The sequence below is a fragment of the Neltuma alba genome, unplaced genomic scaffold (genome assembly GCF_004799145.2).
Source record: "Neltuma alba isolate B1F8T4 unplaced genomic scaffold, ASM479914v2 tig00012693_pilon, whole genome shotgun sequence".
In the NCBI taxonomy this organism is placed as follows: Eukaryota; Viridiplantae; Streptophyta; class Magnoliopsida; order Fabales; family Fabaceae; genus Neltuma; species Neltuma alba.
In genome coordinates, this window is record NW_021637120.1 from 1 (window position 1) to 15672 (window position 15672).

Here is a 15672-nt window from a genome sequence, read left to right on the forward strand (position 1 = left end):
GCCCATTAAACGGGTTGGGCTATGGGCAAGGTATTGGGCTGCCCATACCCGCCCGTTTTAAGTTTTAATTTTAAAAAATATTTTTTTCATTTAATTGATGATATTGTTTCTCATTCATCTTTTATCAAACCTTCATGCTTGTCTAAGCTTTTATTTTATCCTTTAGGTGAAAGTTGGAACTTTCAATGTTTATGAGACTTTATGATTGGTGACTACTTTTATGATTTTATCATACTTTGATTGTTTGCAATCTAAGTGAGGTTGTGTGATTGAATATGATTGATGTTATTTCATATTTGATTTGCTATTTGGCATGCAAAATTTATTGACAGCTTCATAAGGTTACTATAAAAAATAACTATACTGAAAAAAATTTAAAAATTTAAAAAAAATAAATGGGTTACCCCGTAACGCGGTTAGCCCAAACGGACTGCCCCGTAACCCATTTAATACGGGCTAAATGGGCTACTACCGGGTTATGGGTTAGCCCATGCCCATTTATAAATAAATGGGCGGGTTATGGGCTAACTTTCGGGTTAGCCCATCCCGCCCATTGCTCAGCCCTACTCATTCATGAGTCCTAGCAGTGTAATTATGATGCACCCATTTGATGTAATCAACATTAGAAAATGTAATCCTCTTTACATTATATAAGTCCAACCAAACATTTAAATTGGGTCTTTGCATCAAGATTACATGTAATCTTCTTTCATAGAATTGAACCAAACATGCTCTAAGGTTCCATTTATGGCAATCCTTTAAGTTTTATATAAAATCATTTTTAACTAATTCATTAACATAGAAAGGATTGGTTAAAATTAATTGATGTTTTTTTTTAAATGATCTCATCTTTCTCATATTGTCCGGCATTAATTAACTATGAGCCTATTAGGAATGTTTTATAACCAACTTTTTAATGATGATTTATGAAATACGAAATAAGTATATAAAATAGTTTTTATTTCGACTTACCTGAAATATGTTTATAAATGATTTTAAATGTTAATCCAAACAAAAGCCTATACCAATCTTACCTATCTCATGTAATCTCTCTGACTCTCTCCATATAGATATAGTTATATTAATATCAAGAGTATTGTTAGAAAAATATTAATAGCTACGTAATTTTTATAAAATAACATATAAATAAAAATGTAAAGAAAACATTTAGAACATGAAAATAGGAGTGTAAACAATGGGAGTTATTATTACTTTGTATGAAAAAAGACAAAAATTAATATAGAGCAAGAGACTAAAACTCGTTAAAGTTCATAACTTTTTATTTCTCATAACAACTAACATAATATATCCAACAAAAATCCTTAGCATTTTACAAGTCCCCAAAAAAAGAAATAAAAATTGGTTTGCTTGTTTTGATGTTCTCTCATATTCCGAGTAGTAACTTCCAAGACGCCTTAACAGCCACAAATGGCATTCAATTTCAGGGGTAGCCGTTGAACCCGCCCAATCCGTAAATGTCGTTCCCCAAATAACACACATCCCTTGTTCTTGAACCCGCCCAAATTTCGGAGCCTCCCTCGTTTTCCTCTCCTCTGTTTCTTCCTCGTCTTCCTTTTACAGATTCGGATCACACTCTCTTCCATTTTCTGGCAAATGGGACTTCAAGCTCCCCGCTTTTGTTCCCAATGACGCTACATTTTTTGCTTGTGATGCAGTTTACTGCAAAGAAACCAACCTGTGGCACAATGAGCATATCAAGCCCAGAAACAAAGGAGACTGAGAAGTGAGAATCACAGAATCTCCACCTTAATTTCTTCATTCTTGTAGGATAGGAGGCATCAGAGTTAGAGCATACGGCATTGGACGATGGAGACTTATTTACAAGAAAACTTTGAAGTGAAGTCCAAGAACTCATCTGAAGAGGTTCTTCAGAATTGGAGAAAACTCTGTGGGATTGTTAAGAATCCCAAAAGGAGGTTTCGCTTCACTGCTAATCTCTCCAAGCGAGGCGAAGCCGCTGCCATGCGTCGCACCAATCAGGTATTTCTTATTCCGTAAGCCAGAAGATTCGTATCTATCGGTAAACACACGCATGATTTCTTGTTTTTGTGATTGTCATGTTGTTTTTTGTGTTTCTATGGACGACTGCGAATAAGTTCAACGACTCTGAACCTAGCTTAATGGCTTCTACATGCTAATCGAGATAACTATCAAAACTTAAAGATCTATTTAACACTCGAAAATGCTCACAGAGAATTTGTTCCCCCCGCTTTTTTCCCCTCAAATGAAAACAACATATAGAAATGGAATGTTACATGTCAATGTAATTTTTCTAAATAAGTCAGTTTCCACTCAATGTAGGAGAAATTGAGGGTTGCTGTTTTGGTTTCCAAAGCTGCATTTCAATTTATCCAAGGTGAGTAGATATCTTCAGCTTGACTTAAGCTTATACTGCAGGTTGAGAGAGTTTCACAGAGAGATGCATATATTCATAAAACAAATTTCATTACTTGCAATTACGCCTGCAGGTGTGCAACCAAGTGATTACAAAGTACCTGAAGAAATTAGAGAAGCAGGCTTTCAGATCTGTGCGGATGAATTGGAGTCTATTGTTGAAAGACACGACATAAAGAAGCTAAAATATCATGGTGGGGTTGATGGTATCTCAGAAAAGCTTTCTACCTCAACCACTGATGGTATTAGCAATGACTCCGACCAACTTATCAAGAGACAAGAAATTTACGGAATCAACAAATTCATCGAGAGCGAAGCCCGTAGTTTCTGGGTTTTTGTTTTCGAAGCCCTTCAAGACATGACGCTAATGATCCTAGGCGTGTGTGCTCTTGTGTCTCTCGTCATTGGAATAGCGACAGAAGGATGGCCCAGAGGAGCTCACGATGGCCTAGGAATCGTCGTAAGTATCCTTCTGGTCGTGTTTGTGACAGCGACAAGTGATTATCGCCAATCATTACAGTTCAGGGATTTAGACAAGGAGAAAAAAAAGATTGCCATGCAGGTCACAAGAAATGGGTATAGGAAAAAAATGTCGATATATGATTTAGTTCCCGGCGACATTGTGCATCTTGCTATAGGAGATCAAGTCCCCACAGATGGACTCTTTGTTTCAGGATTCTCCGTGTTGATCGACGAGTCAAGTTTAACTGGAGAGAGCGAGCCAGTGATGGTGAATTCCCAGAATCCATTTCTTCTCTCTGGAACTAAGGTTCAAGATGGATCCTGCAAGATGTTGGTCACAACTGTAGGAATGAGAACTCAATGGGGTAAATTAATGGCTACATTGAGTGAAGGTGGAGACGATGAAACGCCATTGCAGGTGAAACTGAATGGAGTGGCCACTATCATAGGGAAGATAGGCCTATTCTTCGCGGTTCTTACTTTTGTAGTTTTGATGAAGGGACTTATGGCACGTCGACGACATGAAGGAAGATTTTGGACTGTGTCTGGGGACGACGCCATGGAGATGTTGGAATTCTTCGCCGTTGCAGTTACAATCGTTGTCGTTGCTGTCCCTGAAGGGTTGCCATTAGCTGTGACGCTGAGCCTTGCGTTTGCTATGAAGAAAATGATGAACGACAAAGCCCTTGTTCGACATTTGGCTGCCTGCGAGACCATGGGTTCAGCGACAAGTATATGTAGTGACAAGACAGGAACGTTGACGACCAACCGCATGACTGTCGTCAAAACATGCATTTGTATGAACATCAAGGAACTGACCAATGAGGAGAAGGATTCTTCTAGTTTTCGCTCTGAGTTACCAGATTTTGCTATGAAATTGTTACTAGAGTCGATATTTAATAATACTGGAGGAGAGGTTGTGACTAAAAGAAAAAGCAAAAGGAAACGTGAGATCCTGGGGACGCCTACAGAAGCTGCAATATTGGAGTATGGGCTGTCACAAGGTGGGGATTTTCAGAAAGAGAGAAAAGCATGTAAGATTGTGAAAGTTGAGCCATTCAACTCAGAAAAGAAAAGGATGGGTGTAGTTGTGGAGTTGCCTGAAGGAAATTTTCGAGCTCATTGTAAAGGTGCTTCTGAGATCGTTCTAGCTGCTTGTGACAAAGTGATCAATTCAAACGGAGAGGTCGTACCCCTTGATGCAGAGAAAAGTGATTATCTTAAAGAAACAATCCACTCATTTGCTTGTGAGGCACTTAGAACTCTATGCCTTGCCTATGTGGAATTGGAAAATGGGTTCTCTGCTGAAGATCCCATTCCTATTTCTGGATATACTTGTATAGGAATCATTGGTATCAAGGATCCTGTTCGTCCTGGTGTTAGGGAATCTGTTGCAATCTGTCGCTCAGCAGGAATAAGAGTAAGAATGGTCACAGGTGACAATATTAATACTGCAAAGGCTATAGCCAAAGAATGTGGGATTTTAACAGACGATGGCATAGCAATAGAAGGCCCAGATTTCAGAGAGAAGACTCAGGAGGAAATGTTTGAACTAATTCCCAAAATTCAGGTGATTCATATGATTGCTTCAATACTTATGAACCATCAACATTATTGATGTTTTCAATAACACAAAGTGCAATTTGTTTTCCAGGTTATGGCCAGATCCTCACCACTAGATAAGCATACTTTAGTGAAACAACTGCGTACTACGTTTGGAGAAGTTGTGGCTGTAACTGGTGATGGAACGAACGACGCCCCTGCCCTTCATGAAGCAGACATTGGACTTGCAATGGGCATTGCTGGAACTGAGGTGAGTCCAAACCAAACATTGCATGGTTTAAATAAGTACAAGATAGCGTTAAAGAGAAAGGAAAAGCCCATAACAAGTGGTGACAATAACAATGTGATTTGTGAACAGGTTGCTAAAGAAAGCGCTGATGTCATAATTCTGGATGATAATTTCTCTACTATAGTGACAGTGGCAAAATGGGGACGTTCAGTTTACATAAACATTCAAAAATTTGTCCAGTTTCAGCTGACAGTTAACGTGGTTGCCTTACTAGTGAACTTCAGTTCAGCATGCACAACAGGTATGAGAACCAACCTCACTAGTTCACCTCACTTTATGAGCTTAACATCCCGCTTCAATTCCTTCTTTCTAAATCCTATGATCGTAATTAATGAGTTTCCTTGTTCAGGAAGTGCACCTCTTACGGCAGTTCAATTATTGTGGGTGAACATGATAATGGACACACTTGGAGCACTTGCCCTGGCAACTGAACCTCCAAACGACGAACTAATGAAACGTTCACCAGTGGGAAGGCGGGGAAGTTTCATCAGCAATGTTATGTGGAGGAATATCTTAGGCCAATCTCTATATCAAGTCCTAGTGATATGGATTCTCCAGGCCGAAGGGAAATGGATCTTTGGAATGAAGGGTCCAGATTCTGATATCTTGTTAAACACACTTATTTTCAACACATTTGTCTTCTGTCAGGTAATTCATCTATCTCATTTGAATATGGAAGGAAGAACATTAAACTGAAGCATTTGATATCACGTGCCGGTTTTGGCATCTGCAGGTTTTCAACGAGATAAGCTCACGCGAGATGGAGGAAATAGATGTTTTTAAGGGCATATTGGATAATCATGTTTTCGTGGCTGTCATAAGTGTCACTGTTTTGTTTCAAATAATAATAGTTGAGTATTTAGGAACCTACGCTAACACCACACCCCTTGCTCCCATCTACTGGTTGTTTAGCGTTTCCATTGGATATTTAGGCATGCCCATTGCTGCTCACTTAAAGAAGATCCCTGTCTGAACCATCCCTATGAATCACAGTTGTATATTCTCTCTAAGCTTTGTTGGTAAATTTAGCATGTTAGTAATCAAGTCACTGTGAAACCATCACTTACCCATTTTATCTAATGCATTTTTTCTTAGTGATAAGAGTCACTGGTACAGACACACATGATGGTGTATGATTGTGTCCAAATTGGAAAACAGTCTCTGTTTGGAACCGCGGGAGACGTAGGACGATTCCCACCCAATGCACAACCAAATGTGGCAACGTAAGAGTATTAATTTGGTCCCTCCCCCTTTATCGTTCTTGGCATTTAGTTTTGAGCCAGACAAATAATTTCTTGTCCAATCAAAAGAAGCTAAACAGAAAAGAACACAAGAACGTTTTCCCTGTGGAATACATAAGAACAAAACCCCTTTAGTCGTACGATAGTGAACATATTGTGGTCCAACAAACACCTCTGCAACCCCTCTGCCTGACAGTTATGCATACGGAAGCAAAATTTGAACTTCAACGCAACTAGCCAAACTCACTTCTATTGCCATTGTCCTTTTCATTGGCCATATTGCTGAACTAAGGAGACCCTTACTATTGCACGCCATTTTCTTCTGCATATATGGTGCAGGCATTAGTCGGTGAAACTAACTGCGATCCTAAATTATTATCACCTTATCATTGAACATGTGAATCCTGTTTTACGTTTACCTTGGAAATCCTAGTTATCTGTCAGTCTGGGTCAGTATAACCACACTATGAATAATTGGATATCAACAAGTACAGCTTTTTTAACCAAGAAATGTGGAGGACGAAAGAATCTGGGTCGGTAATAGAAATGTGCATGTGAACCAGTTAGGAAGGGAACAATAAGCTGGTCACGGTAATTTGTTTACACCATAATACAAGGTTGGGGCCAGACTGGATGACTCTCTGCATATTCATCCTCCCTACAAGAGCATGTGGATTCTGACACAACCCTCTTATGAATCTCATCCTCCGTATCTCTAATTTCATGGTGATAAACTGGGCCCTACTCCCTACTTTAGTTTAGCAAATAGCAATCTCAGCTCATCGTGTTATCTACTAGATATAGGGATGTCTCTTGATTTGTCCACATATAATACATACGTACAGAAATGTTGTGTGTGAAAGATGGAAAGTGAGGGTGACAATGGCATATAATGTTAGAATGCATAAACTTAAGGAGTAAAAAAAGGAGAATAGAACATTTCTCTGAAGGTGGGTGGCAACCAAAACATGTACAAAGTGAGCTGTCAGATTGCCTAGTTTGATCGTCTGATTTGTGATACATTATCAAGGATTTTAATTACTACCAATGCACTGTACTGAGGATTTACCATTTTCAGGGCTATAGTAATATTAATGCATCAATAATCAAGGTACAGAAAAACAGTTTAAGCAAAGTTTCTCGGCCCTGTTCAAAAAAGGTCCTCTCACTTCCCAAGCAAGCAAAATCACACTCAACTTTACAAGCTTTCTTTAATGGCCCCGCCCCAAGTGCTTCTCAGATACAGCAAATCAATCAAACCCTAACGCCTCATTCTTCCTTCCTGGCTTTCAGCCTTTTCAAAGACATCACAATCTCCCTCTCATAGGGCAGGATTGCCCCAGTCCTACCATGGCTTACATGCTTAGGCCAAAAATAAATAAATAAATAAATGCGGTTGAAAAAGTGGCAATAAGCAATTCAAGAAAACAAACACTGCCCTGCATCACAGTGGAAAAATAGCCTTCAAACAGCTCATATGGCTCTTGGACTTTTAGTCACCTTCATTCTTCCCTCTTACGGTAGGCTAATTCTATCTGCTCTTCTTCTTTTTTTTTCTTTATTTATTTACCTTCTTTTCCTCTGTCATGGTTGTCACTGGTTGACACTTTAGTAGGGTATGTGGAAAATAAAACCCCAATGATCAAATACCAAATCATTCCACGAACTGGTGGTTGGCACTCATTAGCAGACCTATGAACTATGAAAGAATAAAATCTTCAGTGGAAAAAAGATCATATAATCCAATCAGTAAAAAACAATTAATCTTCCTATAACTAAGGTCGATGTATCTTTTGTTCAGGATAGCTTTCAGTTCCGCTTTCTAGGAAAGTGAGTTTTCTCTTGGTCCCAGAAGAAAGAACAGAGGCATTCTCCAAAACATCTGTGAAGCTGGAATGTGTTGACAACAAATTTGAGTCAGGAGTCTTAATTTTCCTTCTCTCTATTTCCTGCATTAGATTGTAACAGGAAAATACAAGTTCCTGTTGGATAACATTAAAGAAAATTCCATCAAACTGTGTTCTGTTCCTCCAATTGTTTTATCTAAATAACAAAGATTGGAAGCAAAAAGATCAAACAAACTCACACTTTCTAGGGACCCCCAGGATATCGAGCTTAAACAAAGATCCACACTGTGTCTCGTCAATGTAGCGTCAGAAGCTGCTAATATGGCAGCAGAAGCAATAACAGATGGACGATGATCTGTTAAACTAATATCTGCGTGGAACAAAAATCAGTTATGCTATCTGTTAAGGGATTTTATTCAGTGTACATTGTGAAGATGAATTACCTTTCACGATTGCCATAATATGGCCTACAGCTCTTGAGATTATTGCTTCTGGCTTGGATTCCAAGGAAAATTTCTTGACCAAGTACCGCAGATATGCAAAAGGAGTCACGGATCCCATTTTCCATCCCAAGGAATCCAAAATTAGTAATTCCATTTTCCTAATCACTTTATTCTCAAAGCAATATTCTTTTCCCGGTAATTCAGATAGAGTTGGTACGTTTTGCTCTTCCATTTTCGCTGCCAAAGATAAACATGCCATCGATAATAATTGAAAGGCCCAATCTTTCGCTTCCTACATTAGAAATAACAGAAGCAAATCAAAAGTGTAATTCAAAAAAACCAAAAGCAATATGAAATCATCAGGGAAACTCGATTTCTCACATCAATGGATCGCCTTGAAAGGAATTGATCGAAATAAGTCACTGATAAGTAAATGGTGTGAGATTTAAACCCAAATTTCGCCCCTGTCTGAATCAAAGCAAAAGAAAGAAGTTCTCCATCAATTCAAGGGGGGGAAAAGCAGGGATTTTTCAAAACAAGAAAAATCAAGAAAATGGCTGGGTTGGCTGACGGAAACTAACGTTGAAAATCCAGTCAATGGCACCCACACGAGCACTCTTGAGACATTTAGCAGCACTTGTTGAGCAATCATCACTTGGGGGTGCAAACCCCATTTCTCTTTTAAACAAAATCTCAATGTACTCCTCTTCATCCTCGAAAACAGAACATGGGTTCATCCAGTCCATGCCAGAATTCTCATCACCAACCTTCAAAATGCTAGCTTCATCTTCTTCACACAAAAGGCTAGAGAAAGAAAACGAAGAGGCAGAGGTCGCCATTGTTCTGGTTTCTCAACTTAGCACGTGCATATATATCAGAGAAAGTGAATGAGATTGTTCACTTCATGGAATCTAACCGCTAAATACAGGAGCGTTAGTGAGAGAGAGTGTGAGAGAAAAGAGGAGAAGATTGAGAGGGAAATGGCGATGTTGGTGCCGCCAAAAGGAGGGAAAGGAATGATAATTAGCGGTTAGAGAGGGGGTTATGGGATTTATACAGACTTACAGCGGATGATCCGAATCCCAAATAATCTCAATATGTTTATGTTGGGAGATTCATTCGGAGTGGAAGAGGAAGTGGTCAGGTGCGTGCAATTCCGCTTTTGGTGCTAAGGACAGCTGTTGGATGGGAAGTTTTGTCCCTTCTAATTCAAAGCCCTTTCACTTTGGTCATACCCTTCATCATCTTCACTGATTTTATTATTATTTTTTAACCACACATTTATGCTTTTAATTTTTAGTTTTTATTGCCCGTTTCATTTGGTTTCTCGCTCCAAGTCCAGAATAATCTAATTTCAGTCCTGCTTTGACCTAGCTTTGACGACAACAAAAATTTTAGGCAAATTTGAGAACAAAAGAAGACTGAGTATAAAATCCGGGAGTAAAAATCAATTTTTGAAACTTTGTTAGAGGCATTTATAAATTTACAATGATCTTCAGCAATCAACAATACAAATTTTAAACTTTAAATATAAGTTCTTCGTTTTATTTAATTCTCATCTGATATTCATTTTTTAACCGTGTGTTATTTTTTCCCCTTTTATTATATTTCAATTTGACTGTTAATTTTTAAAAGTTGTTCAAGCTTTTCGTCACTCAAAACTAGCATCTATTATCCAGCTAAGTGGCTGACAGAAAATTCTGCGTGGCAAATTGATTAAAATAGTTGAAAGTGTTAGGTAGATTAGAAAAATATAGAGGGGAAAAGATTACTTTATGATTAAATAAAAAATTTAAAATAAATAAAAACTGATAGACAAAAGTACGTTCAAAAATAAAATACAACTACCAAATCAAAATTGGAAGACGAAAATAAAAATGAAATAAAATAAAAAAAACTAAAGCTCTCGTTTTTAATTTAAATTTCGTATTTACCCTTTAAAATTAAATTATCCTTTAAAATTAAATTCAGTATTAGCTGAGGTCCAGAGTTGGATTAGACGTATATTCTCCACCCGTTTATTGTCTAATTCCTCTACAAAACTATAATACGCGAAAAAGTATATGAAATATTTTTTAGCAGTCTTTTCTTTTGACGGATTTAATGCTTTTTTTTTTTGTTGAAAAATGAAGTGATCTTCATCATATCAAGAATAAAAATGGATATTATAGTTTTGATTGATATCTTGCTTTTGTAATCAAAATAATCCCTCGTGTTCAGATAAATAACCACCTTGCATCATTATTTGGATTTGAAAAGGTATTGATATTCTATAGCATCTCTGTGTTCGTACGTTCTCATTCTCAAACTTACAGGCTTACATAAGCCAAAAAGCATAAACCTGCCCATTATAATATAATCTTGGATACAATTCCATCACTTTAAATTTAGACTTTTGCAATTATAAAATAAGCTCCATTATTCTTAGCATTATTACAAGTGGCCTCACCGGCTGGCCGTATATCTCTTTTTCTGCGTTCGCACGTCCTTGTGGTCTCCATTAATCCTTCTGCACATATTTAAGCATTATGCTAATCTTAATATCTCTCTTAAATTTGCATCTCCTTTTTTTAATGGGACGATACTATGTACAGCGACCTTAAAAGACACAACAACTATGAGATTTTTCAAAAGAACATGTGTCTGTGTGTGTGTGTGTAAACAACTCTAGATTTGGTCATTTTTTGAATGATTTTTTTTGGAAATACAATATATAATTGGATATTACTTTTCCATTGTTACTTAATATATTATTGTCGACTTACAGAGGTAGAAGGATGGATCAGTTGAATGTGAATTTGAGAGTCAGTGAGAGATGGATGATATGATGTGGATGGATGAATTACGAGGTTTATGATTAATGTTATGCATTTTTAAAAGTATTATTTTCCCTTCATCAAACCCTTTTTGTCTCTTCCTAATCATCTTCTTGTTTTCTCTGAATTCTGATTGTATTTAATTTATGGAGTAATCTAGCCGGAGTTGGCTTCAAATGATGTCTTCACACTTTTGTTTCTTAACTGTCAAGATAAGGGATCATCAAAATTCTTATATATATATATATATATATAGTTCCCGTAGGATAATAACACGCACATACTGATTAGTCAGACTTAGCCTCCTTGGAAAAAAAGAAGAAGAAGAGATTTTAGAAGTTTGGATCTGAGAAGTGATGAGATTACAATTAGGATCCGTTGTTCCATTTTTTTCTGGTAAAAAAGGCTTAAGATTCAATATTATTATTCAAGTTCTTTCAAATTGTTGAGATTTGAATGACAAGTTCAAGTCAAGATCATGTATTCATATAACATTAATAATTTATTTTTCTTTCCATTGTATCTATATAAATAAATGGGTTTCAACCTGAAATACCTCTAGTTAAACGTGTCCATGTACATAACTTCAAGGACACAAAGGGGCTATGGATTTGAGGGATTATTGAAGAAAATAATTTTTCCAATTTAAAAAAATAAAATTATAATACCAAATGCACTCATCAAAGTCCCATATAAAAACCGCAAAATTTTCTTTTTGGGCAAAAGACCCTGTGAATTTGAGAATTTATTAAGAGCCAATTGAAGCAGAACAGAGAGCAGTGAGAGTCTGCATTAGTAGTAAATTAAAAGAAAGAGAAGATCAGGTTATGGCCCTTATATATTTCTTAAAAAGAAAAAAAAACAAATGAAATGGTGTATTAAGTAAGAGTGATTGATAAATTAAAGTAATAATGACACAGGATCCAAAACCTGCACAGCCATTATAACTGCTAAATAAAATGCCATCTTTTTACAGTATTTATTCCCTTTGACCCCCTTCTGAACATTGGCTAGTGAATGCCACCATCCCATTAACACTATTCAATCCCAAAACCGCCCCTAATTAACAAAACCCCAACTTCCATATGTAAACCCCATAAACTCAACCCTCCAATCCAATAATATTCCCTCACAACTCCATCAAAAAGTAAAGTCCCTCACACAGTGATCACCCATTAGGGTTTTGCAGCCAGCATTGGAAATTACAGTGACATTGACATAAGAACAACTCACAACCTCTGTGTGTGTGTGTGTGTGTGTGTGTGTGTGTGTGTGTGTGTGTGTGTTCATGTATATGTGCGTAGGGTATGATATGTGAAAGGTGAGGGGAAATGGAGGGAAAAGGGGGGGGCCAGAGAGAGAGAGAGAAAGAATTGATGAAAGTAGGAAAGCACACGTGAATATAATAGCAGAGGAGGAGGAGCGTCTTCACGTGTGAAAGGCTGATCCCACTGGTTTTTATAAAAAGAAAGCACACTCCCCATTCCAATATGTGATCCCAACCTTATGAACAAGACGCTCCTCCCCTATCCACTTCTCTCTCTCTCTCTCTCTCTCTCTCTATAATATCATTAAACTAAACCTGTGTGCTGCTGAGCCGAGCTAAGTAGGTGCTTAGGTATTAGTGATGAGAAATGGAAAGACTAAGACTTTGACTCCCAGACATCCATCAGCAAACCCAAGATGGTCAGCACCTTGTTTGACCATTGATGCATGAAATGATGATCACCATTATGATCTTAGCTTCTCCTCTTTCTCTTTCTCTCTTTGCTTACAGATGCAGAATGGGTTGCTGCAGAAAATTATGGTTCCAAGGCCACTCACTTCTCTGCTTTTACTCATTTAATCCCAATCACAATTTATATATGTGCCTCTCTCTGATCAATGCCCTCACGTACGTCCTCATCACAAGGGATCATTAGGCACATGTACTGTGCATGAATGTGTTTTTTACCTGTTTATGTGAAACTCAGTAAATTAAAGAGATGAAGTAGTGGAAGTTGCAGATATAGTGTGTGTGTGTGTGTGTGTGTGTGATATATATTTCCGCCGAATTCAATGTTGCTTTGGCCACCATGGATGATGATGATGAAGAAGCAGTATTGTGTGGGTGTGTGTCTACACACACACACACATATTTAATTTCAGTGTGATTTCATCATTTTCCCAACCACCCCCACCATTATTCTCTTTCCTTTTCCATATGTTACTGTTGCATTATCAATTTGCTTGATGATCCATGCTTACTATTCTTGTGTGTCATCATTAATTTTCCACTCCCTCATTTACCACCAAAATTCTGGTACGTTTTGAGTAATTAAAAAAAATGTTTTTCTGTCTCAGTTCCCAAAAAAAAAAAGGGTTTCAGCTTTTTCTTGTCTGCTTAATGAGTTTCTTGGACCGTACATGCATAACTTCATTACCCAGATTGCTCAAGCACACATTAAGTGGCGAAGTATGTGCATTGGACAAGTCTATTTTTATAGTGGTTCTGAAACCTCATATGTGCATTGGGCTTTTCTTGGGCCTCCATCCAAGCTGATTCTCGGTTGGAATAATTGAAACTGTTTTTCTTGGGCCTCCATCCTTCTTGGGCTTTTATTTTCTTGGATAATTTATTCAATTTCAAAATCGTAAACACTCACATGGTTAGGTCTATCGACGCTTTCTATTGGCATACCGTTAGGCTTGCGCACTTCATGGGAGCCGAAGGGTCTTTTTGCTTCTTTTCCTCTTTTGGTACAAAGGAATGGAAACGGTCTTTTTCTCCAATTGTTCTCATCTGGACCTTAACTTACTGGCCCATACAAGTTTAATTGGGTATAGAGGCCCATTATTATCAGAATTTTCGGCCCTTAGGATTTTGTACCCAGGTTCTCCTGTGTTTGGAAACATGCTTTGCAACTTTCAAGATGTAACCGTTCTTTGTTTATTATTATTATTATTTTTTTTTTTGGTGTAGGAGGGTATAACCCAAGAAGTTACATATTCACTCTACGCACGACACCTAATCTTGAACAATCATCTTGGAGCATCTAACACACTTCCAAAGTTGGTGAGGACCAGATCTTTTTCCTGTCACTTTGTTAAGCACTCAAGTGAGCCATTTTATCCGCAACTCTGTTACTATCTCTATATCCATGTTTCACCTGCACTTGCCACTTCTTTTCCAGCATCATCCTAATCCTTGTGAATAATTGCACATTTCCGGTTACCGGGTCATTAAATAGCATAGCTCGAGTGATCTGTGCAGCATCTGTCTCCACTTTGACTTTTTTGAACCCCCTATCCCAGCATAATATTATACCTTCGAGGACTGCCTATGTTTCGGCTTCCAAGGAGCTACAATTATTTAATTGAACTGAAAAACCACTTAGCCATTCTCCATAGTCTCCCCTTATACCTCCTCCACAACCTGCTATTCCATCACAAGACACCCTCCCATCCACATTTAGTTTGCACTGCCCAGATTGTGGTGCCTCCCAAGTGACCATTATCGTGGTGCTTCTTATCACCTCCAAACTATTACCATCCCATTTTTGCTGATAATTGTTGATATAGGATCGAATAACTTCTACTGCATTATTCAGTAATATAAATTTCTCCTCATGCATCTTCTTATTCCTCCATCTCCAAATAAACCATTATCCTACAGCAAAAATATCAGCCCAGTTTCCCTCATATCTATTCATTGATCTCCTTATTAAATTGCTTTTTAACCAGTCAGACCACTCCTTACCAAAAAAAACTTGCTCTCTTGTCAATTGGCACTAGTTGTCGCCACACATATGTTGCATGTGGACAATCCCTTAATGCATGGATTAGAGTTTTTGTCTGATTTTGACAGATTTTACACCTTCTCGCACTTCCATCCCACCTTCTAGTAATTTCTTTTGTTAGTAGCCTTTTGTGTAACACATGCCATAAGAACAGCCTTACTCTCTCCGGAGCTTGAATTTTCCAACATTCCTTCCATATGATCTCCTCCGCTCTCTCCTTATCAGCATGAAGAAATTTATAAGCACTTAATTACAGTGGTAAACTTGCCATTGCTCGTTAGTTTCCAGTGCAACTTTTTCTCTTCTGTATGCCTCCCCTCTTCATCTCTCGTTTCCTCTCCTGGAACATATTCCAGGTTCGTAACATATGCCTTCCACAGCTTGGTAAGTTCTCTCCGTAGTCTTGAGTCTCCACTTCTCCTTACCAATTGGTTATCACCTTGGCCTGTTCCTCCTTATTTTGCTTGAATCACCTTAACCCAAAGATCCTTTGGGTTTTGATGGGCTCTCCAAAAAAGCTTAATGAGCAAGGCTTCATTCATGCATTTGAGTGACTTGATTCCTACACCTCCTTCGCCCTTAGGTTTACACATCCTCTCCCAAGCAACTGCATGCCAATGTATGCTTTCCTTTGTATCGCCCCATACAAAGCTCCTCTGTATTTTTTTCAGTTGCTCAGTCACTCCATAAGGTATCTTGTCATGTTGCATCAGATAGAGTGCCATTGAGCTAGTCACTAATTTCACCAAAGTTAAAGTTAACCTTCCGGGAATTGAGAGACAAGAAGCTTTCCACCTACTGAGTTGTTTCTTCACTC

General features: G+C 37.9%; 2 protein-coding genes across 4 annotated transcripts; one reads left to right on the forward strand and one right to left on the reverse strand.

The window, feature by feature from the left end:
- Positions 1-1827: 1827 nt before the first annotated feature.
- On the forward strand, positions 1828-5702 carry LOC114729887 (calcium-transporting ATPase 2, plasma membrane-type-like). 3 transcript variants are annotated; one of them, XM_028916914.1, is made up of 8 exons: positions 1828-2001; positions 2323-2377; positions 2490-4164; positions 4387-4447; positions 4532-4690; positions 4799-4970; positions 5079-5377; positions 5463-5702. In XM_028916914.1, exons 1-8 carry the CDS (start codon positions 1828-1830, stop codon positions 5700-5702), a joined length of 2835 nt encoding a protein of 944 aa, XP_028772747.1. The 3 variants fall into 3 exon arrangements, with proteins under 3 accessions (XP_028772747.1, XP_028772745.1, XP_028772746.1); XM_028916912.1 differs by having other exon boundaries at positions 2323-2381; positions 2419-4447; XM_028916913.1 differs by having other exon boundaries at positions 2490-4447.
- A 1339-nt stretch (positions 5703-7041) lies between these two features.
- Positions 7042-9116, reverse strand: LOC114729890 (cyclin-D5-1-like). Its single transcript, XM_028916915.1, has 5 exons — positions 8842-9116; positions 8642-8728; positions 8261-8552; positions 8057-8187; positions 7042-7952 (listed from the first exon to the last, which is right to left on the reverse strand). Exons 1-5 carry the CDS (start codon positions 9097-9099, stop codon positions 7746-7748), a joined length of 975 nt encoding a protein of 324 aa, XP_028772748.1. The 5' UTR covers positions 9100-9116; the 3' UTR covers positions 7042-7745.
- Between the last annotated feature and the right edge of the window lie 6556 nt (positions 9117-15672).

Coding starts and splice junctions, on each gene's coding strand:
- LOC114729887 (XM_028916912.1), top strand. CDS start 1,828: ATGGAGACTTATTTACAAGAAAACTTTGAAGTGAAGTCCAAGAACTCA. Junction 4,691..4,798: donor TGGGCATTGCTGGAACTGAG/GTGAGTCCAAAC, acceptor ATTTGTGAACAG/GTTGCTAAAGAAAGCGCTGA. Junction 5,378..5,462: donor ACACATTTGTCTTCTGTCAG/GTAATTCATCTA, acceptor TGGCATCTGCAG/GTTTTCAACGAGATAAGCTC.
- LOC114729890 (XM_028916915.1), bottom strand. CDS start 9,099: ATGGCGACCTCTGCCTCTTCGTTTTCTTTCTCTAGCCTTTTGTGTGAA. Junction 8,729..8,841: donor CCATTGACTGGATTTTCAAC/GTTAGTTTCCGT, acceptor GCTTTGATTCAG/ACAGGGGCGAAATTTGGGTT. Junction 8,553..8,641: donor TTTCAAGGCGATCCATTGAT/GTGAGAAATCGA, acceptor TTTCTAATGTAG/GAAGCGAAAGATTGGGCCTT.